At 36.1% G+C, this 27,943-nt stretch overlaps 5 protein-coding genes across 5 annotated transcripts in view; 3 read left to right on the top strand and 2 right to left on the bottom strand.

Annotated features, from left to right (window-relative positions):
• The window catches only part of LOC117988214 (arf-GAP with dual PH domain-containing protein 1-like), a 45,465-nt gene extending 37,886 nt beyond the window's left edge, over positions 1-7,579 (top strand). The window contains exon 8 of the mRNA XM_034975327.2: positions 435-7,579. Within this exon, the coding sequence (XP_034831218.1) occupies positions 435-499 (65 nt within the window). The 3' untranslated portion in view covers positions 500-7,579. The remainder of the gene's footprint in view (positions 1-434) is intronic.
• A 1,755-nt stretch (positions 7,580-9,334) lies between these two features.
• LOC138403281 (chromosome partition protein Smc-like) lies at positions 9,335-10,144 on the top strand. Its single transcript, XM_069503154.1, has one exon. The coding sequence runs from the start codon at positions 9,335-9,337 to the stop codon at positions 10,142-10,144; it is 810 nt and encodes a 269-aa protein (XP_069359255.1).
• An 827-nt stretch (positions 10,145-10,971) lies between these two features.
• On the bottom strand, positions 10,972-19,785 carry HLH54F. The gene is made up of 4 exons (XM_034975617.2): positions 19,455-19,785; positions 18,227-18,314; positions 16,922-17,069; positions 10,972-12,597 (listed from the first exon to the last, which is right to left on the bottom strand). Exons 1-4 carry the CDS (start codon positions 19,543-19,545, stop codon positions 12,304-12,306), a joined length of 621 nt encoding a protein of 206 aa, XP_034831508.1. The 5' UTR covers positions 19,546-19,785; the 3' UTR covers positions 10,972-12,303.
• A 3,574-nt stretch (positions 19,786-23,359) lies between these two features.
• LOC117988463 (glucose-fructose oxidoreductase domain-containing protein 1) lies at positions 23,360-26,286 on the top strand. The gene has a single exon (XM_034975614.2). The coding sequence runs from the start codon at positions 23,532-23,534 to the stop codon at positions 24,735-24,737; it is 1,206 nt and encodes a 401-aa protein (XP_034831505.1). The 5' UTR covers positions 23,360-23,531; the 3' UTR covers positions 24,738-26,286.
• A 181-nt stretch (positions 26,287-26,467) lies between these two features.
• Positions 26,468-27,069, bottom strand: LOC117988467 (10 kDa heat shock protein, mitochondrial). The gene has a single exon (XM_034975618.2). The coding sequence runs from the start codon at positions 26,910-26,912 to the stop codon at positions 26,601-26,603; it is 312 nt and encodes a 103-aa protein (XP_034831509.1). The 5' UTR covers positions 26,913-27,069; the 3' UTR covers positions 26,468-26,600.
• Between the last annotated feature and the right edge of the window lie 874 nt (positions 27,070-27,943).

Raw genomic sequence — 27,943 nt, 5'->3', positions numbered from 1 at the left:
ATCAAAAATCAAATCCTCATTTATATTTTTCTGACCAAAATAAATAACCAACTTCTATCTAACCCATCCAAATTACAAAAAAAATGTTTTGAATGTATTTTCTGTTATATGTATTGTTAGTTATAATCACTAGGTAGTAGATACTCATATTATAAATGCGAGAGTGTGTTTGTTTGTTGATTTGTCCTTCACTCACATCGCGACGGAGCACCGGATCGACTTGATTTTTTGCATGGATATTGTTAAAGACCTGGAGAGTTACATAGGTTACTTTTTATCCCGGAAAATCATAGAGTTCCCACGAGATTTAAAAAAACCTAAATCCACGCGGGTGAAGCCGCGGGGATCAGCTAGTAATTAAATAATCTGTTGAATCAGTGAGAAAAGATTGTGCCGCATTATTGAGAACTAATTAGTTTTTTCTTTCTTTCCAGTTGAAGCTACCCTCGTACGCAAGCGCACAACATCAAATTCCATCAGCATATTCTCAGGAAGGTAGTTTAATTTTAAAACGTACTTTTTAAGCTTAAAGCTACGGCCAAACAGAGGGGAAATCCGTGCGGGATGCGGGATACGAATTGGGTATTTTCCTACTTTTGAATTTGATAAATATTATTATTTCATTATAAACTAGGATAAAAATAATGACGTACGCTGAAAAAATAAAATCCAACAATGATTTACAAAGTTACATGCGTTTTAATTTTGGAGCGGGAGGGTCTTCTATCCCTTTCTCGCAAAACGAAAATTTGTATGAAACCGCACGAAGCTACTATGGCATTAGTAAGGTGTGACGTCAAAATGCTATATTGCTATCTCTGTCTAATCAGAAATATTTAAATGCTTATAACTTTTTTGTTATTTGATCGATATAATTAGTTTTTTCAGTTTACGTCATTATTTTTATCCTAGTTTATAATAAAGTAATAAAAAAATTGGAGTCAAATACCCAATTGTGCGAAAACGTTCATGACGCAAAACGGTATCTTACACCAAGCGTGAAAAAATCTATAAATGTATAAACAAGACAGTATTAGCAATAAGCAATCGAAAAATGTTAATTTCATTTTATAATTCATTTTAAAGATTTCACTTTTTTATCTGTTCTACAAATATCCAAAACGCATGATACCGTAGCCGCCATGTTAATTCTGACTGTGACGTCACATGGATTGAAATTGTAATGTGACACTAAGAAAACACTGTTGCTTACCAATCCGTGTGACGTTATGACAGCTCATGAACCTAAAATGATGCCGTAGCGTTTTCGCGACGAAATTTGAAATGCAGGATTAAATTAAGACACTTTTCAAAAAAGGGTAAAATACCTTATTGGTGTCAGTGATTCGCTTGCCGCATCCCGCGCGGAATTCGCTTCTTTGACTAGCTTCAATCACATCTTAATTTGTAACTAAATATTTCGATTGCGTTATATTTTATACATCTATATTTTATATTTTCGATCGCAATTAAATTATGTTAAAAAGATAATTATTTTACCCACAGAGTATTTTTAGAATACTTTATTTGTAAATAAATTGTTTCAGTTTAATATCATGGTAATATTTTAATTATTTAATTCTGTTGATTCTAAGTTTATTGTAAGATTTATTTGTTAGTCAATCGTAAGTTGTAAATAATTTATTTTATAATTAAGTAATTGATTAATTTTTTTTAATAATAATAACAGTGAAGGGACTGAATCTGTAATTTATACATAAATTATTATTATTTGTAGGTCTCTGACACAAAGTTGTGTTTGTAAGTAAGTACACTTTCGTAATAAAATATACAGGTAATTCAAAAATATATGTTTTTAAATCCAGGCTGTACGCACAAGAAATCAACAATTTATACCTTTATAGTATTTTACTTTTTTAGGGAATTTCACACATTATACATTTATTTATTTAAAAAAATGCTATTCAAAATATATTTTGCAGATCTTAAGGCTTGGAGCAAATCTAGCGGGTATCCGCGTACGGAATTCTGCTACAATGTGACATATTTAATTAAAGTTGCTCAGTGTGGTATGGAGCGGGTCATGTTGGTATATTCCGCTAGATGTGGTCTTAGCCTAAATTTGAGTTAGATTCGTAGAAAAAGTTTTCTTGAAAAATATTTAAATTTATCTATTGCTCTCTCGTTCGTATGGAAAAGACATTGTACAGGGAATTCTTATAGTTCAATTAATCGTACGTAAAAACGTACCTTACTATGAATATCTTATATTATAATGCTTTAGTGTTTTAAGCAATATAATTGTAGAATTAACATACCTATGCCTAAGACGTGTATTGTAACTATAATTGAATAAATTATAAAGAAAAGGTAGATTTTGTACGAAATACGTGGTAGAAAATTAATTATGTAACTGAAATCATTATAATATTATTATGTGACACGTTATAATATAAACACTAAAAATTATTCCCCTAGTGCGTTAAATATAAGTTTATAGTAATAAACTCTAAACGTTCGCGTTAGTAAAAGTTTGCAAATCTCGACGACGAGTATAGAAACACTATAACCACATAGTAAAATGGACCTTAAATATCTTGTTTTAAAATCATAAACTCAATACTGCCATGTTTACTTCGCAGTTTACGCATAGGCTAGGTAAGCACCTAGAAGTATCGAAAAGCTTATACTTTAAAATAAATCGTTAAGTGCATTTTATTTTCAAACGTAGCTAATATATCCGCAATAATAAATAATCAAAAAATATTATTAAATGGAAACCTGTATTTATGATATCCTAAAAGAAATAGAAAAGTATTTAAATAGAATCTAGGTATTTTTGTAGAAAAAGCATTTATGCGTCCCTTAACCCGGGCTAGGTTTCCGCGCGAGCTTTTCATTATAAATCTTCTGAACTTATAAGTAGGTAATACTTAATAGATTTTTTTAACTATTAATTACTAGCAAATATTATAATAGTGGCTAAGCCTCTAAGGCGAAATTGCCCTTTCTTTTAGTATAATGCTCGCTTTTATAGATTTTATTAATAAAAGAATACCTAATTTTTAGAAAAGTATAAGCTACAGCTACTGCTAAAAGAATGGTTATCTAAATATATAAAAGAGAAATACCACTCACTCACTGACTGACTGACTAATCACGAAATCTCAGAAACTATAAAGCCTACAAACTTGAAATTTTGAAGGTCTTTCTAGGACGTAGGTGTCAGCTAAGAAACGATTTTGAAAAATTCCCCCCCTAAGGGTGTGAAAGAGGGGCTCGAAGGTTGTATGAAAGTCCTATGTTTTTGGAGTTAGAGACGTGAAAATCGACATTTAGGTTATTAGCCTTAAATAATAAAAATCTGTATAATTCAATTTGGGAATTAAAATAGGGGGGCAATGTTTTTATAGAAAAGTTTTAACAATTGTTATTTTTACTTGAAATTTGAAATGTAGGCTATTTTAGGGGGTAGGTATCAGATATGAAAGGATCTAACTAAATTCCCCCCCTAAGGGAGTAAAATGGAGGTGGAAGGGTTCTATGAAAATCCTAAGTTTTTGAAGTTTGAGATATGAAAATTGGCATTTAGGTATTCTGGATTCCGTGTCTTATGGTGCGACTGAGTGAGTAGGTAAGTAAAGCCTTTTGCAGCGGGAAAATTTCAGATCTCATGTGAAACCAGTACGCGGACGTAGTCGCGGGCATCTGCTAGTTATCTATAATTATGGTCTTTTCAATACTAATAGGTAATATTATATCAATTGAGTGACATTTATTTTACTAAACTAAGGATTTTGTGAAATAGCAAAACCAATGAGCAAAATATACCTAGGTATTAGTATTAGTGTATTTCAATATTACTTGAAGTTTCCCCTAGTTATATCTTATTAGCAATAATTAATTATTATTTGTATATGTAGCAGGATAAATTATCTTGCGATACATTAATTATTATTATTGCAGTTATTTAATTACAAATAACAATTTATGCTTGTTGTAAGCATGTTTAGGCAAATTTAGTGTCGTTTATTTATTAAAATATGTAAGTACAATACTTTCGTAGTAAGTATAATAATTTGTTATTCGTAATCTCGCGGGATCTATGTTTAACAACTTTACTTTGCAAAAGTTCAATCAACTAGATAAACACATAACATAGGTATATATATAATAAGTATCAAGAAAAGAAAACAATCTTTTTACTCAAGAAAGTCTATTTATACCTTTATAGTACTGCTAAACATTTGCATAAGTAATGCTTATCCGTGACTTATATGGTCCATCTTTGCATAAAAAGTAAAGTAAAATATTCTTTATTGTATACCAAAACCAAGACAATAGATGAATTAGAATAGAAAAATTAAGAAGTAAGAAGATTGCATAGTGTAGATACAACATGGGGTTATTCAAGGGGCGGATCAACAAATTCCTAAAAGGCCGGCAATGCATTGGTGGTTCCTCTGGTAGCTACTGTAAATGTTCATGGGTGGCGGTAATCACTCAACATCAGGTGACCCACCTGCTCGTTTGCTCGCCATTTTTATTAAAAAAAAGTGTAAAAATAGATAGCTAAGTCATGAACAAGTGTTACGTGGTTTAAATCACACTACAAAAAACGACACTCGTGACTTAACGTCTTAATGAAATGCACGGCGTATAGTGCCCCAGCGTAGCGAGGACGTTAACTCATACCGTGCAATAATGAACTACTTGAGCCCCATCTATCACATATTATCTGTCTCTATCAAACCACCACATTACTGAAAGCGCTCTTTTACTCATTGCATTGAAAAATTACTAGGTGATAAGTATCTACTTCATATCATATAAATAAAACATAGGTAGGTGTACGTTATTATTTTTCTTATACCTAAATATATTGCAAAGGTACCTTATTATGAACAAGCTTTCTATTGCTTTAAAATATTTCACTATAAATACCTTTGAAATTGATCAGTTGCATTCTAATCTATTGTAACAGAAATTATTCAACATTAATATTAATTGAAATTTCAATGAAATTTAGTGGAGGAATTAAGTTGATTAGTTTGTGTAAAATTAGGAGCAATGCTAGAAGGCTACCAAAAACGGTAGAGTAATATTTTAATATTAATGTATAATAGCTATTGCTTACAATACAGGATTGAATGTGTGTGGGATGAATAAAATTCATCGTTATATGTGTAATGTGAAGGTTTGAAAAAAATGCTCCGTATTTTTTTAGATTATTTCAGATTATTTTTGGAGGCCCTTTAAATACCTTTAATTAACAAAACCTTTGGTACGTTACAAACATGAATTTTAATTTATTTATTAAAGTGTATGTTATAAGTAAAGCTGACAAGGTAATTACAAGAACTTATTTCCGTATTTACAAATATATTTGTACAATCAATCAAAAGTAGAAAAATAGCATGTCTCTCTCTCTGTAGGATTTTTATCAATTATGTTAAGTATCATTATAATGTATTAGTACTTGGTAAAATAATTAACACACTGACATAATTCAATATTTGACAAAACTAAGTTATAATTTAACAAAATTAAGTGTCTTTAAGACAAACTTAAAGAGCTTCCGAGACGGTCAAGTGGCTTGACTGAGTTGACATCAAGCATGTAGATTTTTGCTTGAGTCAAGCATTTACGTACTAGACGCGTGATTGATGCGATTTTAAATTTTTGCTTGACACGCGCGACTTTTGGACAGTGTTCGAGTTATGATAAAAGTGCAATTTGCTTAATCAAGCCGCTTGACGGGCGCATCAAGCTCGCATCAAGCAGCTTGAACAAGCAAAACAAATCTACGTGCTTGACATCAAGCCGCTTGACCGCCTCGGAAGCTCTTAAGAGTGAATTCAAATTATTGGCAGGTATATTGCATTCAATATAAGCTGGCGTGTTTCACTTGAGACCGTCATTAGCAATAACAATACGATTAAGTCGTGGAGGGTGAATTCTTTGGAAACACTTTCGCGTTTCAAACGGTTTTGATACTTTTCCTATGTTATCTTCTTTTTAATAATATAAGCAAATAGAAATACCACTCGGTTGTTTTTAAACTTCGAAGAGTTCAGTTAGTCAGTTCAGTGGAAATTCGTCTTTCGATATGTTTCGTCCTTGGGTGAAATCACCTTCCACAGTGCCATGTGAATATAATAAAGACGATAATCTGAATGTATTCAAGAAACTTCTAAGTCGTGATGCACAAACAATTATCTTGAAAGTGTTTTATTAATTATTTTAATTTAATTGCAGTTGTGAGTGAGAAAAGTGCTCTGAAAGAAACTTCCCGCTTGACATATTGACATATTCTATGAATATTCAAAAGTATCTGGTTGGTTTGCAACAAAATAGATAAGGCCGAACCGTCCCTTTAACAATGAATGGGCTCTATGAGTGTTTGGTTTATTACCCCTATTGTTTACGTTCAAGTGGAAACACGCCAGCTAATATTGAATGCACTATACAACCACAGTTTGTCGACGCGAGGCGGACATAGAGCTAGATAATTTGAATACACCCTACTTATTTAAATAGCCTCTCAAATCGATTTAATAAAATAATGTAAGACCCAGGTTGAATACCAAGAACATGAAAGGACGAAATATATAATAATCACTATGAATATTTATATATCTTATTACTTATATGATAATTATTTAATAATTGATTTAAGTATATTATTATTGCCACTATTATGACCCATATTGTAGTATTAGAAAATATACCACCCTATTGATAAAAGTAGAGTATAACTTACTAACTAGGTACTCCATGGACCATGGTATAACCTTAAGTTGCCTGTACTGGCTATAAAATTGCACCTTGCTCTAAATCTTACTAGGTAATACGTTAATAGCCAAGAACGAAAATAATGTAGTACCTACTGGCAGCAAAGATTGGCCTTCGGATTTTTGAAAGAGATAATCTGCAGTTTCGATTTCGTAGTGTTGTCTCTATCATTGAGACAGAAATAGGCTGGAAATAGGCGACAAAACGTCACATACGTACCTATGAGTAACAAAAACAAAGATGACGCTTTACGAAGCCAAAGCTGCCAATCATCTCTTTCTAAACATCAATGTGTGATCTTTCCTGCCGTGTTCTGTAATATCTTTAATTACTAACTTGCGTGGATTTTAACAGCAACTTAGTGGCTTTATAATAATTGCCAAAATACTAGCCCCTTTATTAGCACCTATACGCGATAATCTAGAATGGTGGTTTAGCAGTGGCGTGCACAGGGTTTGAAGCCAGGGTAGGCATTAGTTAGGTAGGAACCTGTTTAATGGCAGGTCATAATGAAAAATATGCATTGAGCTATTACAACAGGGGTAAGCAGTGCATTTATGCCTCTATGACCTGCACGCCACTGTGGTTTAGCTAATCTTTCTCTACTGCACTTTTATTTTAAGGCCTATAGGGATTAGTTAAGTAGTGCTATAGTATAATTATTTAAACAAATTTTACCAAAATGTTGCCTCGCTTAAGTTACATTTTTATTATTATTTTGTTGTAAATATCATTTTAGTGTGCCCTGGCATAATACATACATGTAATTGATTAATTATTTATAAGAGTAATAAAACTTTTCACCGGCTAAAAGTATCTTTTATTTTATGCATTGATTTATTAACTACCTAAGATGCACCATCAACACGCAAAAAATGGCACGGCCCAATTGTGCTAGTTTAGAAAACGTGAACAGTTTTGCCCTCAGTCACAGAGTACATTGAATATACGCCCTCAGTCGCGCATGAGTCGACAAGGTGAAACTATGCCAACGTGCTCCGTGAAAAAGTGCAAAAATAAACCAATAAATTTGAAAAAAAAGATGGAATATCATATTTTCGGTAAGAATATACTTTATTTACATTTATACTACGATATAGTAGTGAAATAATGTGAAATTCTTACGTAATTTAATTATTTTGTCATTAAAATAACAATATTTCTGCAGCGCAGCTATCTCCTTCACACGCTTACCCAGGCTTACGCGCCAAAAGAGAACGCGATAGGGGCGTGTTTGAATCACGTTTGAACAGAATGGATACAAAAATATATGGAGTAGTTTAATTTTTTTAAGTGATATTTAGTGACTACCGAATATCTTTAAGAAATCAATATGGATCTTTATCAAACCGAAACCTTCGTAGTTTGGAAATAAATTGAGGACCTTACGCTTTTATTACGACCGCAAAACTAAGTTTGTTTGTTTTCTGTCCACTGGCTAGCTAGTTGTGACAGACAGCCAGGCCGACAGACGTAGTCGCACCATAACATTGATAACTTAATATATATTTTTGCAGATTTCCTGTGAATGAAATCATTGGCGAAAAGTGGCGGAACCCTAGTAAAACTCTTCTCTGAAAGGAATGGACATAAAATGGATGGATGTCATAAATTTTTATTTATTTTTAATGAACCGAACAGATGGTGATGGTGAACAGATTTTTTGGTGATGGTACCACAAATTCTCGATGATCGGATTTGTTCCTTTACTTGTGCTATAATAATGCCTTCCTACCTGCCAAACATGATTCTAGGTCAACGGGAAGTAGGTACCCTATAGGTTTTCTTGACAGACACAAGGATTCCTTTTTTTATTTTCAGGTACGGAACCCTAAAAATTAGATAATTCAAATCCTAGGTGCCAGGTCATTACACAATTCCAATTACTGGCGGCTACAGCATGCAAATTTGTACGGATACGTCATGCAAAAGAACTTTAAATTAACTTAATTAATGTTAATTAACTTAGATAATTAACTTATATAAAGATAAAAAGAGAGAGGGCACTGCAGTGAACAGTGAAACATTAGCTCCGCGTAAAAAGTATTTTAAAAATCCAAAAAACCCAATTAAACTGTTCTTGCTGTGATAAATACGTAAAACATTGTGCAACCCACGAGTGGAATCGTTTGCAAAACAAGATATTTCGAGGAAGTGTAAAATTTTCCGTGTTTTAGTATCAACCATTACGACTTCAAATTCAACACAAAGACTTAAGTGGAAGTGATCACAAAGAGAGAAATAATACGCGATAGTGGTCTATACTAATCAAAAACTAGTAAAATAAGGGAAAAGTTTATAAAAATTGATTGCAAGTGTTAAATATTTCGCATACAACAATTAGTCATAATCAGTGGAAATATAACTTTTTGAGGGTGTGCATAAAATAAAAACATTGACACATCAACGGTCAACGCAGTTAAAAATTTCGTTATAACCAGTATCAATAACATTGGCTCAGCGGTCGAACGATCGGCTAAAACCATCATAATCCTGGTTCGATCCACAGGCCGGGATTTAGAAAGTTTTCAAATTTTGCTGATTTTCTAAGAATATTGTAAAAAAAAAAAAAAAAAACATGGATGATATAAAGCGTATGCTCAAGGATATTCAAAATGATATTAATGCAACGAAAGACAGTATTAAAAATAGCGAAACAATCCTACTGAAAAAAATAGATGAAAAGTTCGACCAGGTACAATCGAAGCTACAAGCACTAGAAACGACAGTCGAAACACAGGAAAAACGTTTAGTTTACTTTCTTGAAAAACAAATGAGATCCAGAAATATTATAATTTTTGGCGTAGAAGAAAAAGAGCGCAGCTACCAAGACCTTCTAAAAATAATACTTGAAATTTTCAACTCGAGCATGAAAGTAAATTGCACAACTTCGGAAATTGAATATATGAGAAGAAAGGGTAAAAAAAGTAGTAAAACTAGACCAATTATGATAACTCTAACCACATTCGGTAAGAAAATTGAAATTTTACAAAACAAAAAGTTGCTAGAGAAGACTAACTATTACATTAAAGAAGACTATCCACCTAAAGTTTTAGAGAAAAGAAAGGAATTACAAGATAAATTAATAGTAGAAAGGGAAAAAGGTAACAGAGCATATATCAAATACGACAAACTTATCATTCTCCCACAAAAGGAAAACTGCGAAGAAGAAAAACCACGCAACAAACGCAACTTATCTGTAACACCTCCAGACAACCAAACAAAACATACTAAAAAGACCAGCAAAATTAATCCAACACATTTACAGAAAAAGAATACCCTATCATCATATTGGACTCCTAAGCAATCAACGAAATCTACGCCTAACGAATCCTTCTTCTCCCCAGAGCCAAGTGCAAGCTTTCATATAATAGATCAAGAAGAATAGCAATTTACAAAAAGAACCCTCTCCCTCCTCCAACACGGCTGGTCACCGAGGAGGAGTACGACCAAAACCCTCCAGTTATGCATACAGTTATATTATGAAATAAGAATAAACTCCCCCAAAACAAATATAAACTCTTCAAGAAAACTATCGCTATATAAGGTCGCTTGCATCTGTTGGAAGTATAACTGGAGGAGGCCTATACCCAAGAGGGGTCCTTATCTAAGTATGAAGAAAAATAAGAATATAATATAAGATATACTAAGATTTACTAATGTACTAAAATTACACAATTCAAAATACTTGTATCAACACACACACATAAGTACACACTCAGATAATATGAACATACACACACTTCATACGCTTTCCTATACTAAATAAAAAGACTAACATAAATATTTAAATATTAACAATTAATATTAGATATAAAATGTATAAGTAGGTATAGCTTTAAAAAATATGTAAATAATTAAGATAAGGAATAAATAAAGGCTATGAAATAGGTTCTTCCGTCCTAAATGACAGAAAATCACCTACGTGTAGAATATTTCCTACGCGGACAAAAAAAAATTATTAAAATAATAATAAAAACGCGACTCCATATTCGGAACATAGAAAATACTGCGGTGTGGTTCGCAAAACATCGTACTTGTCGAACATTCATTACAAAATTGAATCTTAACGCTAAGTTGATATGGTTGGTTTTTGTGATCCGGGTGGAGCCTCGGTGTATATTATCTATAGCTGCGTTTGTATAGATGACTGTAGACGCTTTTTGCATCTGAATTTGTAGGTGATGTTGTATCTAAGGTAGTTAATAAATCAATGATTTTATGTTTCAATTTTTAAGTCCTTATCTTATTCTATCAGATTTTACGTCACTAAATAAATACCTAAGAGTTCTAAGTAGAATAAAAGCTATCGTACCTGAGGGGCGTATACCACGCAGAATGCGGTATGCGATCATTTGCGCTGATTTCGTCGGCAAACTACCGACGTATTCAAAGAAGCGGGCAGCACCATCGCGATTTACGCTATTCCGCAGCTCGCGCGGGATTTACTTTGCTTTGACCGAAGCTTTATTACAACAATTCAAGAGAGCTAGCAAGCACTAAATAATACTGTTACTAGTTAGGTAGGTGTCATAAATACATAGTCTAATCGTTTTATAGTGAAAGATTTTTTTCTACAGGTGAGTAAGTAAATATAAAATCCTGTTGAGTATGGGAACGTAAGCACAGAATTAAAAGCAACAGGAAAGAATACCTACATTATTAAAATATCGTGAACGTGTAAAATCAGTAAAATTATTTTTGCGGAACTGTTTGTTTTGTCAGGTTCCCCTGTCAGGGGAGCGTTAGGATATTAGGTTACCACTTAAACGGTGCTTTCATCTAAGATCAAAAGGTTGACGTAGTTTGTCGCCTTTGTAAACTCGGGTTGGGTAACCAAATTAATTTTTTGGTGTACGTAGGTACCATTTTCAATAAATTACTCAGAAGTTTATAATAATTATTTTATTGCAATTTCCGATGTTATACATAACTACTTTAAAATAATTCGCTATAGGGATATATTTATTAATAATTATCTTCATAAAAGTATTATACTTTAATTATTTTGCAATAGGTTCAGACTTCAGATATGAGATAGTTCACTCTGCTGATACTTCAGATAGGCAATTATCGACCATTTTCTAAAGACAGTTAGGTGTGCATACCTACTCGTATGTACTTAATTTTACTAAAATTACCCATTAGCACACAGTTGTTTTGTCACAGGGCATGTCGATCTCGAGCACGCAACTCTAACTTTTTGGGAGTTTTATGCGTTTTAACTTTTTAAACAAAATACGTAAAACTTCGGAGAACAATAGAAAACTTACATGTCTCAAAGTTCTCCAAAGTCAATCGTGTAGGTTTCGATGTTTTGTGATATCTAAATGTTTAAAACGTACATAACTCCGAAAAGTGTAACTAAAGGTGCGTGCCTGGGATGAACCCTCGACCTCCCGAATAGAAGGCCGACGTGGTCGTTTTAACCACTAGGCTATCACTGCATGTCACTTGTAAGTTACCTATTGGGAAGTAGATAATTCTAATTTTCAACCTTCTACGCGTAACACATCCCAAAAAAAAGGTTCCCATTAAAAATAGCTATCACACATTCATCAACCCGTCGGATGAATACAAATTTCTCATTTCATAATAATTTTCCTTATAACCATAATTGGTATATTGCATAGGATTGCACTCTTCGTTTGTCTCGTCGTAGTTTCTATCATCGTAATCGTTTTCGGAATACTCCTGTCTATAAGTATCGCTGCAATTGTTTTGTAGTTCTCTTTGCGGTTGTTGGAGCCTGGTTGATTCCGAGTTTTGCTGGTTGAGACTCCATCGCTGAGAAATCGTGCAGCTTAGAGATCCGCCGTGCTGAAAAGCGAATGGCCAAGCCTGAAAAAAGAAAAAAAGCATTCTACTTAGAAACCTAGTAGGTAGAATATTAGGTAGAGTAGAGAGAAAAGCAGCTCATCTTTAACGTGTCATCTTCATCATGATCAACCCATCGCTAGCTCACTACAGAGCACGGGTCTCCTCTCAAAATGAGAAAGGTTTTGGCCATAGTCTACTAGTCAAGTGCGGATTGGCAGACTTCACACACCTTGGAGAACTCTCAGGCGTGCAGGTTTCCTCACGATGTTTTCCTTCACCATTAAAGCAAGTGATATTTAATTGCTTTACACACACATAGCTCCGAAAAGCGAAAAGTTGTGTGCCCAGGATCGAACCCCCGACCTCCCGAACAGGAGGCTGGCGTCTAAACAACTAGGCTATCATCGCTTTACATGTCATCTTGGGAGGTCGAAATGTAAAGTTTAACTTTGAATATTTTGTTTGTTTTTATAAAGAAGCAGGCAGAAAATAATGTACATCAACCTTTAGAATGACATTTCGGCTTTGTAGAGCGTTGTCTCTGTCACTCATACCTATATGCTGTTTTGTCAGTCTCAACGACAGAGACAATGCTCTACAAATCGGCTATCTCCTTCTAAAGGTCGATGTACATTACTACATGTACATACTGATAGACAGACAGATAGATAGACAGACAGACAGACTGACAGAGAGGCAGACAACAAAGTGATCCTATAAGGGTTCCGTTTTTCCTTTTGAGGTACGGAACCCTAAAAAGGTGAAGGAGGAAATAGGACGTCATCATGTTCTTGGGCACACTCTCCGAAATATATCCTGTGTGTGTGAACAAAGCCTTATAATCACTCATACAAAAAGCGTCCAGGGAAACAATAAAACTGGATCATCTCTTAAACGTCCGGAGATAAACTTTATTTATACCCCAAGCAGCTGCAAACTTTTGGTCAGCGCGCGCGCAACGCGTAAACCGTGTTTATTGTTATAATCTTTTTGTTACTATCTTTGCGCCTCGGTTCCGAATACCCAATGTTTATTTTTGTTTTAAAAGGCTTAACCTCTTGCTTTAAGGGTGTAAAAAAGTTGGGTTTGTTTTTTGAGGATATCACCGTCAGCGGAACCCCCAAGAAGACGCGGACACTAGCCTTACTCCTATTTCTTTTTGGGTATAGAATATAGATATACCAATAGTACGCGACAGGTTGAAATGGCAATCGGGGAGGAGTTTCTAGGATAAAAAGTGGCCTATGCCCGTCTCCACGATGCAAGCTATTTCTGTAGTGCACCAACAAATACTTAGATACTTACCTACTTAACGGCCGCAACTTCGTCCACACGGATTTAGGGTTTTTTTCAGAATCTCATGGGAGTTTTTCGATTTTCCGGGGCAAAAATTAGCCTATGTCTTTCCCTGAGATGCAAACTTTCTTTGTACAAAATTTTTACCGACTTCCAAAAAGGCGGTAGTTCTCAACTCGGCCCGTTTTTTTTTGTCTAATTGGTTAAGCAAATGGGCTGTGAAAAGCTAGCAGACAGAAAGACACACTTTCACATTAAAATATTAGTATAGATAATAGATACAGTTACCTACCTACTAAAATATTTTTAAAATCATCCCCATTCTCGGCTTCAGCCCATTTGTCACTCGGAGACCTTCGTGGATTTCGATGTAGAGATTTCGTGGAACGTGCGCGCGCGCCCTAATCCGCCGGTGACAGCTTTGAGCTACGCGTCGCGTCGCGGTGGCGTTTAGCAAAAAGGTACTTACCTCCGTTCCCGCGTACGATTCATTGCGGTTACGGAAAAGTACAAAATTTACTGTAAAGGTTCGTACGCACCTGAGCGGCGCGGCGCGGCGCTTCAGCGAGCTGCACAACGAGGCACAGAGCGTCAAAATATCATTTCTATCATTTTGTATGGCGCATATCGCACTAGAGCGGCGCTGCACAGAATATGGAGAGAATATTTTGAAGCGCAGCGAAGCGACGCGCAGTGCAGTGACGCTAGTGCGACATACCCAGCGGCGCGGCACGGCGCTTCGCGCTCGTACGCGAACGGGTATAAAAGTGACGCGCAAGTGACGCGAGGTGCCGCGTACTGAAGTTGTAGTGCGGTAGGCACCGTCGAGCGGCCTGAGGTGACGCGTTCTGCAGTCGGACTGAAGCGCCGCGCCGCGCCGCTCAGGTGCGTACGAACCTTTAGTCCAGCGCGGAAATGCAGCCAGTATTCTTGGCACCATTCCACGCGGGCATAACTTGTACTTCCAGTAATTAGATAAGGCTAGCTTTAGGTTTTATTCTCTTCCGCTTTGTAAGTTTTTCTATATTATTAAAATTGCATCCCATGAAGTGAAGTAAATTTTCCCGTTGAACCTGTGCAGTGAATGATTTTATTGAACATCGAACTCCAAACGTCGACGGTGACGGGCGACTGCAGGATATTGCGCTTCACGTAGTATAGTCACACGCAGTGGCGTGCACAGGAGTTAAAGCCAGGGTATGCATTTAGGTATGAACTTGTTTTACGGCAGGTTATTAGGTTATAAAAAAGTAAGCATTGATTTCTTACAATGAGGGTAAGCAGTGCGTTTATGCTTCTATGAGCTGCAAGCCACTGGTCACACGAGTAGATATAATATCTACTCGTGTGGTTATAGTTCTTGCATTTCACGAGGACGAGTGGCTCATCGGTATACGAAAGGTATATTAAATGTGTGCGTTTGTAAGCACGTGCTCCCGACTGATTGGTCCGACATGGACCCACACTTACGTAATTTCCATGTAAGTATACGACGTAACCACAAGTAGAGTTCACTCGCCTTCGTGAATTGCAAGAACTGTACCTAGGTATGATGTAGGACTAGGTACAATGATCGCGGCACGCGGCAGAAAATAATGTATATCGGCCTTTAGAATGACATTTCGGCTTTGTAGAACGTTGTCCCTGTCACTCATACCTATGTGACGTTTTGTCGGTCTCAACGACAAAGACAATGCTCTACAAAACAGTCTTTCTAAAGGTCGATGTATATTATTTTCTGCCGCATACTGTACATTCATGTATTACAGCCGTATATAATATCAAATGTCTTTGATTACAACTTCTTAAAGCCGGGTTGCTGATTCGTGGCGCGTTGTGTGTTTCAGGCTTAAATAGGCACATCACACACATGGCTTTGTTTCCTAAACCGCTCATGTCACGAATGAATTAACGCGATGACAAGTGAGACAGGGAATAAATTGTGAACAATTAGTGGTTTTGACAAGAGTCAAATTCTACGCTCTAATTGTAATAACCTACCCGTGCGAAGCCGGGGCGGGTCGTTAGTAATAGTAATAAATCGTTAAAGGAAAAGCTGATTGACATTATACCTATTATCAAAATACAGCTCAAATTGCTGGGTTTAGAAACTTGAGATTCTGAATGTGTGATAAAGGTTTTCCATGCGTAGGTAGGAAGACGTCGGTAGACTTTGCGACCATGGTTCGTGGAGTACGCTCTGAAATGTGCAAATTAGGAAGCCGTCAGCTGCAGCGTATCGTGTTTTGACAGTTTCGTATTCGTATCCGCCGGCTACCATGAAAAAGTGTGTTTCAACCCTAAGCCGCTTTCTCGTTTCCTAATATAATTAATCGGTGAGGAAGAGTAGGCATGCGAGCTCCGAAGTTCGTGGAGGAACTTTCTGCGGTCCTCGATGTATGAAGCTGCTAGGCAACTAGCTGCAGCTTGTCTAGTAATTACAATGTCGTAACTCGTATGCCTTTAGCATAGAGACTTCCAACTTGAGGCTGCTTTCTTGTCTGCTAATAAAAGAAATAGTAAGAATACTTACCAAGTGTAGCGTAATGGATGTATGTGCATTTAGCAAACCGCCATCCGCAGCGTGTCGAGTTTTGACAGTTTCATATCCGCTGGCAGTCATGGCAAAGTGGTTTTCAACCCTAAGCAGCTAAAGCTGCTTTATTATACTTATCCTAATAAGAGGCACTCCACTTACTAAGTAAATATGATGTAATGTATGATGTAATATATATCTAATATGTCATGATTTATATAGTAATTAGATAAGTCACATAGATATAAACTGTAAATATTTTAAATATGTTTGTAAATAAAAAGAAATTACAAAAGTCAGTAAATATTAACTATTATCTAATGGGCGCGGAAGGGTACCTATGCGTTGAGTGTGGACTGTGGACTGAGGTTCATGGAGGAGCGTTCCCAGACGTAGCGTATCCAGTATTCACAATGTCGTTGGTATGCCTTTTTTGCACCCTAGCATAAAAAAATTCAACTTCAGGCTGCTTTCTCTCTACTAGTAAGGGAAATACTACTGAAGTCTTCTTACCAGATTTAATGGATGTGGAGGAGTATGTGCGGATCGTGGTTCATGGAGTAACGCTCTCAGATGCGCGATGTAAGAAGCCGCCAGTCGCAGCGTGTCGAGTTTTGACAGTTTCGTATCCGCCGGCACCCATGGCAAAGTGGTTTTTAACCTAAAGATCGTTTCGTATTATTTTATTGTGTTTCAAAATAAAATTACATAGTTTAAACTAACTTTTATTTGTCTTTTGCCAAGAGCTTTTAACATATTATTTTAGTCGAATAAACTTCGAGTAAAATATAGGCGAGTTGATCTCTATGCAAGATATCGGATTTAAAATATAAACACACTGTTTGAAAACCTTCTAAAATAATGATAGTCACAACAACGCGACGGACGTGACGGCATCTCCTATTCATAACTACGCAAATCCTATAGGTAACCTGTTGTAACTTGTACCTAACACAAAAGAAACTGTTCACTTCACATTGCACTAGTAGGTACAGCTTAAAAATATCGACGCACCCGCGCTGGCATAGTATCGCAAAGTTCATACGTTGTGTGCTTCAGAAACTCAAGAATCAGGATGAAGGCTGAGATCTAAAGAGTGTAGAAACTCTTAGGTAGGTACTTTGACTTTACACAGACTCTCCATAATATAGAGCGCTAACTCAGCCTAGGCACAGTATCAAGAGAGACAGTATAGTCCGACTATGATTGCAAGGTAAATGACGACCACGACGATCCTCGCTCCTTCGTTACGGACTTACTTGCTCTGTCTAGACGGCTTCGTTGAACCTCTGTATGTAATATTATCATATCCTTAGGGCGTTTGTGCACTCATCCGTGAAATCACGGATTCCGCAAAAATACGAATTGAATGAGTACGTATTTGTATGACGGCCACTTCGAAGAATCACGTAAACAAACCTAATACCATCCGTATTCGGTGCACAAACGCCCTTACTCTGTGCCTTGGGTCATCATCATGATCAACCCATCGCCGGCTCACTACAGAGCACGGGTATCCTCTCAGAGTGAGAAGGGGTTTGGCCATAGTCTACCACGCTGGCTATGTGCGGATTGGTAGACTTCACACACCTTTGAGAACATTATGGAGAACTCTCAGGCATGCAGGTTTCCTCACGATGTTTTCCTTCACCATTAAAGCAAGTGATATTTAATTACTTAAAACGCACATAACTCCTAAAAGTTAGAGGTGCGTGCCCGGGATCGAATCCCCGACCTCCGATTAGAAGGTGGACGTCCTAACCACTAGGCTATCACAGCTTTGCCCTGGGTACCTATGTTTATTGTCTACTTACTTACCTACAAAAAGCCTTCGAAAGTACCCTCATACGAGCCCGTTCGCGAGCGTTGGCGGCGTTTCTGTGTTGTGGCTCGTGCCCGCTCCTACCTGTTGAAATCACGTCTAATTAGGAAATCATCATCATCATCGTCGTCGTCATCAACAGATAGACGTCCACAGCTGGACACAGGTCTCTTGTACGGACTTCAACACGCCACGGGCTTGTGCCGCCCGACTGAAAATATTATGCTTTAAAATCAGTCAGACAAATTACAATCACTACTCGAGTCCCTAATCTTTAATTCTTTACGTGGCACGCAGGCTGAGATCTTGACTTATTGAGTTGAACCAAAAGGGATTTAGTAAATATTTTTTTCCAGAACACATTTTAACTTTTTTTGTGATGTAACCACAAATTCACGGTTTTCGGATTTTTTCCTTTACTTGTGCTATAAGATCTATTCTATCTGCCAAATTTCATGATTCTAGCCTCTACTTAGGTCAACGGGAGTCGGGAAGTAGGTACCCTATAGGTTTTCTTCACAGACACGACAGACAGACAACAGAGTGATCCTATAAGAGTTCTTGTTTTCCTTTTGAGGTACGGAACCCTAAAAATGAGAAAGTCTGTTTGCTTGAAACTTTTTACGATTATGACAAAATGTCATACCTAATCGTAAAAAGTTGCATGCCGGCGACGGAGATAGGCTACTTTTTGTCCAAAACTAGTTCCACGTGGACGAAGTAATGGGCACAGTCAATTTGGTACAGGTAGTTTGCATCATCATTATTCCATAGATATGGGCTACTTTAGTTTAGGTATATGCCCGAAAATCAAAGCTAAAAATATTAGTTTGTAATAACAAAAAAATTATAGTGATTTTCGGACTTTTCCTTTACTTGTGCTGTGAGACCTAGCTTTTTTCATGATTTAAGGTCAATTATGGGAAGTAGGTATAGGTACCTATTTTATAGGTTTTGATTTGTGTCTATGCGGCATAAAAGACCAATTTCTTTTTTTGCGGTAACTAAGAAGCTTGATTTTTTAAAGCTCCAATTTGATATTAAGTTTAATTTCAACTTGATAACATTCCTGAGAAAAGGGCTGACAGACAAACAAGCAGTCAGTGAGTCAGAACCGACAATGAAGTGACCCTACGATGATTCCTTTTTTCCTTTTCAGATAGATACGGAAGTCGGAACCATAGGTATGCATTGGAACAGCTGGTAGGCAATTTTTCCACTTACCAGAACTGGACTGAGAGTCGTCGAACAGAAAATCGTCGTCATCCACGTCATCTCTCTTTTCAACGGGCGGAGATCTACGTTTCCTTGGCATTTTTATTGCACAAATCACATAAACACTAATTAATTTTCAACCTTGTAACATATTAATTAGGTAATTTAAGATTTCAGGAAAATAAAAACTGATTTTACAAAAAGTTAGGATCGGATTAGTAGGGGTAAAGACCCTTGTCTTGTCGAGTCTAGGGACGGGTGTCTTTTGAATATGTGCTGTGAGATCGTAAGGCGGGCGCGTTTGGGCGGCGCCTACGCACCGCACGCCCCTCCCGGTTGTTTCAGGATTATCTGCGGACTAATGAGAAATACTGTGCTATACATCAATAATGCATTAATAAACGGGTACAATTAACTTTTAAGATAATATTGGTTTAAATATGGCAATTGTTTTTATTAGAAACTAGCTTATGTTCGCGACTTCGTCCGCGTGTACTACACAAATTTCAAACCCCTATTTCACCCCCTTAGGGGTTGAATTTTACAAAATCTTTCTTAGCTGATGCCTACGTCATAATAGCTTTATCTGCATGCCAAATTTCAGCCCGATTCGTCCAGTAGTTTGAATTCTGCGTTGATAGATCAGTCAGTCAGTCAGTTACCTTTTCCTTTTATATATTTAGACTAAAGACTATAATTATTTTGATCACGGAATGCAGAACAGGTAGTTCCTACCTATAGAAGTAAGGGAGACGGGTAGTTCCTACCTATAGAAGTAAGAGAGACGTAGGTACTCCGTCGCCAGATTCTTAATCAGTATTATGTGCTTTTGAATTAATTCTGTACAAGATGATAGATACAGTTCGACTTATTCGTGCGACTTATTACAGTATTCGAACCCCGACTCCCGAATAAAGAGTGGACGTCTTATAACCACTAGGCTATCACAGCTATAAGTAGGTAGGTACATATTATCATTTTATGTTTACTTTGTGTTTTGTGCAATAAATAAATAAAGTATTAAAAGTATATAAAAGTATCATTAACTACCTAGCTAAAATTGGTAACATTTCGTAAAGAATACAGTTGCAATTCACGAAGACAATTAGTGAACTTTACTTGTGGTTACGTCGTTTACATGGGCATCGCGTAGATAAGTGTGCGTGCATGTCGGACCAATCAGTCGTGAGCAAGCGCTCGCAAACGCACACATTATTAGTGTACCTTACTTATACCGAATACCGATACTTAAACACAAGTATGAGCCACTCGTTGCAAAACTATACCTCTGCGATACGAGGACGCAGAGCTATGATTGACAGCGAGGTCGTGGTCTCGCTTCCTATTCTGATTTCTGACACCCAATCCTTTGTGAACATAGGTAACACGTGCTGAGCATCCCTTACGTTCCACACTTCTGTAAAAAATGAAGAGCCATTTCCATATCAGATTTACCCAGGATTTACATACCTAACTACATGGGTCTTTGCCTAAGTTAATTGACTGGACTACTAAGTAGGTATAGACTATAGATAGATATATTTTTCTTAGGGAGGAGAGAACCCTAAGAACCTTAAGGATGCTTCATGCTGACCACTTGCCGGAGTGTCCAACTTCATGTAGGTGCCTTGCATGAATCTATAAGTTATAACTAATATACTTATTACTTATTTACTTATTTTACTTATCCATACTTATATTATAAATGCGAAAAGTGTGTGAAATTTGGTACAGACACAGCTTGCATCCAAAGGAAGGACATAGGGACTTTTGATCCCGGAAAATCAAAGAGTTCCCACGGGATTTTAAAAAACCTAAATTCAAGCGGACGGAGTTGCGGGCATCATCTAGTGTATAACAAAGGTGGATCATCATGACCATCAACCCATTGCCGGCAAATAATATTACTTAATTTTATCTCACTATGAGAAATTATCCATATATCTACTACTTACTATAATCTAAATAATGAAGAAAATTAATATAACTGTAAGAAGGCTAATTAATTGCACAATTTTATAAGTTCTGCCTTATCTATAGGTACGTACTTAGGTATAAAGCGAAGTTTTTTTTTTCGATTTGTTGATCTTTTGTTTGAGTTGTTCCTAATTGTGGAAGTGATCAAGTACCGGCTCTCAACTGAGATGTTTAAGACGGATCGCTTCAAATAGGATTCATTTAGGGTTGGCACATTTAGCGTTTCTAAGTTTCAATATGAAAAATGCGTGCAAACTGCAAAATATGCCTTCAAGCGTGGAATATGAAAGGTTAGGTAGGTATACCTAAGTACAATAGGTAGATAAGTAGGTAGGTATATTTAATTGGTGCGAGATGGTGCATTTTTAGGGTTCCGTACCTCAAAAGGAAAAACGGAACCCTTATAAGACTTACTTTGTTGCCTGTCTGTCTGTATGTCGGCCTGTCAAGAAACCTACAGAGTACTTCCTGTTGACCTAAGAATCATGAAATTTGGCAGGTAGGTAGGTCTTATAGCTGATATTAGGGGAAAAATCTGAAAACCGTGAATTTGTGAATACATCACACAAAAAAAATTAAATTGTGGTCATGAACTAAAAATTAGTATTTTTAATTTTCTAAGTAAGATAACTATATCAAGTGGGGTATCATATTATGAAAGGGCTTCATCTGTGGATTCTAAAACAGATTTTTATTTATTTTTATGAATCATAGTTTTTTATTTAACGTGTAAAATGTTGAAAAAATACGACTGTACTACGGAACCCTCGGTGCGCGAGCCTGACTCGCACTTTTTTTAAATGATTTAACCACAAATTTATGGTGTCTTTGGTGATTTTCTCCCTTATGTGTGCTATTAGACCTACCTACCTACTTACCAAATTTCATGATTCTAAGTCAACGGGAAGTACCCTATAGGTTTCTTGACAAACAGACAGACAACTGAGTGATTTTATAAGGGTTCCTTTTTTTCTTTTTAGGTATGGAACCCTAAGGAGTGGTTTTGTTAGTGTGCCAACCCTACTCATCCAGGTGGGGAACATCAAGGCGCGAGCTGAAGCTACGAGGTGATTCGTTTTAAGAGCTAACGCCGCGGAGACTTACGAGGCCTGATGTTGTTTCTACAAATATTATTCTTTATTCCATTATTACACGTTCTATTACTAATACCTACACTACAAATTAAATAATAATAAATACCTTCAGGCAATCAATATAGGTAGGTTAAACCCACTTAAAAAACTTAGATTGTGAACTAAGTAGAAATTGAAACGCGGATATTCTATATTTTCTATCCAATTATAATCCAATCTATTTAAAGATCGTTGATGCAATCACAAGTACCTAACTTAGGTAGTTAGGTATGTAGAGGTCAATTAAGTAGGTAAGTAATTATTTATTAGTAGAGAGTAGGTACAGCACGAGTAGACACAAATTCGTTAAATTCAATAGAAGGTAGAGTCACAGAATAATACAGGTGAAAATAGCAATCGGGGTGGGAACGACCTGCACACCCGCACCGCACCCCCGCGCTAACCCGGTGCGGGCTAGCGCGGGTGACGTGCGGGGGTGTGCGGAGTGTCCCCCGTCTCATACCCCGATTACCATCTCATCCTGTCACGGAATATACGTGCCAAGTCGCGAGCATAAGCTAGTATAATTATAATAAATGGTAATATGTATTTTCTGCCTACCCTTATCGACATGCTGCATGCGTCTGAAATCTGCAGTAGGAACACTTGTACAATGTACATGCCGTAGCCATGCATCACTCTGGTGGTCCTGCACACGAAACTCGTTGCAGAAACTTTTTGCGGAAACTTGTTGACGAAACTTGTAGATGGTTATTATACTTTAACTTTATTTATTGTTGAACGAAACTGAAACCATCAAGTTCTTGTCAGTGTCAAATTGACGTTTCTTGTTTTGACATTTGACATAATATATATTCATAACAAATTGAACGAAACGAGTTTTCTTAGAATATTTCTTTAACTATGCCATTTCCTCTCTTAATAATTAATAAAGAAGTAATTAACAAAGACTGAATTACAATATGAGCTACTATCTTAGTATGTGCTAATTATAATCAAGAGTTATTTCATCAAAATGCTGCCCGGTATTGGTGTTTTCGGGACTGGGTCTGTAGCTAAAGTTTTAGTGCCGTTCTTGAGGGAAAAAGGGTTCCCAGTGGAGGCAATATGGGGCGTGACTTTACAAGAAGCCGAAAACACTGCAAAGGAGCTGAAAATACCGTTCTTCACTAACAAAATAGACGATGTTTTGTTGAAGAAAAATGTGAACCTCGTTTTCATTGTGTGTGCGCCTAATTTACACGCCCAAATATCCGTAAAAGCTCTCGGTATCGGCAAACATGTCGTGAGCGACAAGCCTGCGGGGCTGTGCCAAGCGGAGGCTTTGAAAATGGTGCGAGCCGCTCAGTACTATCCAACCCTTATATCAATAATAAATCATTCTCTCAGGTTTCTGCCTGCATTTAGCCATATGCGAAAATGTATTCTCGATGGTTACCTGGGTAATCCGAGCGAGTTGACGTTGATTGACGTGCGAGTGCAAATGGGATCTTTACTAGGCGAAACATTTAATTGGCTCTGTGATGACACTATGGGTGGTGGCACACTCACGTTAGTCGGCAGTCATGTCATAGACTTGGTTTCGTATCTTAGCGGCCAGAAAGTTATGAAGGTACATGGTGTCTTGCGAACATTTGTGGAGGAAACTGCTAAAGTTAATGGCATCAGGAAAATTACAGCTCCGGACTTCTGTACATTCCAATTACAAATGGACAAAGGTTTGCTAGTGACAGCTACTTTGAATAACCATCTACCGGGGCCCTGTTTCAATCAAGAAATTTATGTATGTAGTAAAAACGGCTATCTAGTTGTTAGAGGGGGAGACTTGCATGGCAGATTACACAAGACAAACCCTAAAAGTATTATAGAAGAAGAGGGTAAAAGGCCTCATGATAAAGAAGAAGTAATCTATGTAGATATTGAGGACTTGAGCTGTGCATCAAGTGTAATCCCCAAGCCATATATTAAAGGACTTTGCAAGATGATAAGTGCATTAAAGGAAGCCTTTTTACCTGTTAAGGAACAAATGGATTGGATTAAAGAGCCAGTAAAAGCTGCAGCAACGTTTGAAGACGGACAACGAGTCCAGGCAACAATGGAAGCACTCCGACAGTCCAATGAAGATGGCTGTTGGAAGACAGTCCAGCTTCTAACAGAACCGCCTGACCCAAACCCAGCTTTGTCTGCTGCAGTGAGACGTACAGCCATATCCCTGCAGTAACTTTGTAATATGCTGATTTTACAATACATCAAGATCCACAAATACCATTTTTCAGTACTAGAAAAGCCTGCAGGATATGTAATTCATAGGCTGAACATGGCTCATTTTAAACTCTGAGGAAAGGCAAGATCTCAAGACAAAATCTATAGAGCATATTATGAGTTTGTTCAAACTTTACTTGTGTCCAGTTGCATAACAGGCTGTCTTAACAGCCTTACATTACAGTTTCCATTAAACTTTGACCATATATAAAAGCAAAATAGTTTTCACAAGTTAGGCTTTTAAACTCTGGACCAAAATTTATCTTAACATTAACCATAATTTAACTTTAACTATTGATCATATAAAGTTAAAATGAGGCAAATATTTTGTGAGATATTTTATCTTGTTTAATGTGTCTTAAGTCTGAGCAGTGTTCTGTATAGATCTAGGTATTATTTGTTGTGAGCAACTCACCCTGGTAATGCAAAATTAGAATAAATGTATTGATATGCCATCATCATGTACCTTTATATTTTAGCTTATTTATATAAAGTATTATTTATGTTCAGCACATATTGCTAAAAATTTATTATTTTTGTAACTAAGTTAAAAAATATATTACTGTTTCTGTGTTGAGTAGGTAAGCGTAGGTACAGTACGCTGCATAAAGTAATGTACATCAGGATGTCATGTAGAATGACATCTCCGCTTTGTAGTGTTGTCAAACAAAGCGTTGTAAAAATATGGTTAGGAGAGCCGACCCCAACTAACATGGGAAAAGGCTAGGCATATATATATATATATATATACTTATCATTTTGTATTTGGGTTATCTGTTACTTTTTATGCATAAAAAGTTTTAGTAATTGCTAATTATTATAATTTATTGCATTCCTTTAAACTTGATCAGTGTTATTTTACTTGGTATGGAAGTCAGGAATGTAGTTGTAATTTAGGCTAGTTGTTATCTAATGCTTGTAAATATTCTACTGCCTGATTTATTTGTACATGTAGCTTGTGCATGTTTGAACTTGAGAGTATGTACTTAATTAGTGTAAAAATAGTTTTATCAGGATTAATGAACAGCTGTTATAGGAAATTGCCATAAAAATGAATTAATACACATTGTTTTGTTCTTCTATCAGTATTCAGTGGTATGCACTTCATATAGGCAAAAAGACACTGCCTAACCTAATATGCTGCTTTACTATCATTCTAAATAAAAATAATATGCACTTGCCACTAAGTTTTTAAATGTGATTTTTAATATTGTCAACTGTGATTGTATGTCTGTTTACTGGTTACATTGCAAAACTGAAGATTAAAAGTATATAAATTGGAATTCCAGATCTTCTACATTTTGATTAGAACATAATATCAGACTCTAGACAACAAACAGGCAACTTGTTTTAGGTATTTTATTCATTCTGTGAGACTAGAAATGTTACTTGCTGTGTAGCCAGCTGAAACGCTGCCTAATTATTTTAGAATGTATCCAGGTTAATTCTAATTCATTAGTATTATTCTAGAAATAAATTAATTTAATATTAAAATACTCGTAATTGAATGTTTTTTATTTAATTACCTACCTAATTTTTGAAATTATCATTTGTCAATGTTCTCAGTATAATTTTATTCAGAATCGACATTCAATGCTATGTTGACATAACCTCTAACATTGATTATGAAACCCTATGATAATTTCTTACTGCTTGAGGAATACAGGAGGTTACAATGAATACAACCAGTTTTATAACATTGTTATAATAAATGCAAATACAACATTATGTTCCACAGCATTGAACATATTACACAATCACATCATCATCCATACACTACACTAATTAACCGAACCGCAGCAAATTATAACTAGCACTAAAATTAATTTCCGATCTTCGCTAATATGTCAGATTCTCGGAAGAGGTGGTATTCCTTTTCATCATTTTCTAAGCTAACTTTGGTACCGCCGTATTCGGGGAGCAGCACTCTATCTCCCACTTTCACCAAAATGGGGATGAAGTCTCCATTTTCTTTCCTTGTTCCAGGGCCCACAGCCACGACTTCTCCATGAAGAACCTTGGATTGAGCTTTTTCTGGTATCACGATGCCTCCCGCAGTCTTTGTGACTGCTTCGGCTCTTTTGATAAGAACTCTGTCCAGCAAGGGAATTAATTGTTTCACGATATTGGACATTTTCTTGCAGTATTAACTTTTATCAGATCAAGACAAATGAACGGAGATTTTATTTTGTGACTTGACTTTTCTAATCTTCAAAATTGAAATCTAGAATATTCGTGCCGGCGAAAATAAATTCCAATTTCCATGTGTCTGTGGTGTTGCCACTTCAATAACTAATAATTATTACATTTAAATTCCATGAACTCCCTATTATTTTGATTTTATTTTTATTAAATGTTCCATTAAAAAAATGTCTATTTTACATAGCTAAGTTGTAAAATAATAAAAATCTTCGATATTTCAAATGTGTCATAAAATCAAATTTAAAAATATTACCTATTCTTTAATTGTGACATCTAGTGTCGAGTAGCAAAGTTAAATACAAAAGAAAATATTATTACAATTGCTAGGAGATGGCGCTGTTCAATAAAATAAGTTTCGGTTTGACAATAGATGGCACTACTGGTCAATTTCGGATTCAGATATTGAATGTTTGCAAAGTTGAAATTATTGTTATTAAAATAATAGGGATTTCCACTAGAAGCCCCACATAATATTGTTATAACACTATTTTATTAATAACACGCTTTTTATATTTCAAAAATAATTTAATACTTTACAAATAATAACTTTTAGTACCTAGGTACTTAGGTAAATGTAAGTAGGTACCTAGTAACTAGTAGATAACAAATGTATGGTAAGTACCTAGGTACTTAATCTTATGCTCGGCAAGAGTCTTTAGGTTTATTATTTTGCTAAATTTAATAATGTGGCTAATTCAGTTGTACACAATCTCTTAATATATTAAGACCTTTGTAAACTACCTATATTTAGCAAATAAAATAATTTCATTTCATTAACTAAACTAGAATGGCACGTCTAAATCTATTGCTATCCCTTTCATAATGTTGCTTGCGGAAACGGATAGCACTTGATATTGGGGCCGATTCTCTTGTACACAATCTCTAAACTAAACTAAATTAACAGGTCTAAATCAAGTGCTATCCTTTTCCGCAAGCAACATTATGAACGGGATAGCAATAGAT

Source organism: Maniola hyperantus, chromosome 14, assembly GCF_902806685.2.
Source record: "Maniola hyperantus chromosome 14, iAphHyp1.2, whole genome shotgun sequence".
Classification (NCBI taxonomy): Eukaryota; Metazoa; Arthropoda; class Insecta; order Lepidoptera; family Nymphalidae; genus Maniola; species Maniola hyperantus.
Note: the sequence above shows the minus strand (reverse complement) of the source record. Positions and strands in the feature narration are given on the sequence as shown.

What these genes read in the sequence shown, in the direction of transcription:
- LOC138403281 (XM_069503154.1), top strand. Translation starts at nt 9,335, where the DNA reads ATGGATGATATAAAGCGTATGCTCAAGGATATTCAAAATGATATTAAT.
- LOC117988463 (XM_034975614.2), top strand. Translation starts at nt 23,532, where the DNA reads ATGCTGCCCGGTATTGGTGTTTTCGGGACTGGGTCTGTAGCTAAAGTT.
- HLH54F (XM_034975617.2), bottom strand. Translation starts at nt 19,545, where the DNA reads ATGCCAAGGAAACGTAGATCTCCGCCCGTTGAAAAGAGAGATGACGTG. An exon ending in CTTTCGAAGGCTTTTTGTAG is followed by an intron (nt 17,070 to 18,226) that starts GTAAGTAAGTAG and finishes AACGATCTTTAG; the next exon opens with GTTAAAAACCACTTTGCCAT. An exon ending in CTCCACATCCATTAAATCTG is followed by an intron (nt 12,598 to 16,921) that starts GTAAGAAGACTT and finishes TTCTTTTTTCAG; the next exon opens with GCTTGGCCATTCGCTTTTCA.
- LOC117988467 (XM_034975618.2), bottom strand. Translation starts at nt 26,912, where the DNA reads ATGTCCAATATCGTGAAACAATTAATTCCCTTGCTGGACAGAGTTCTT.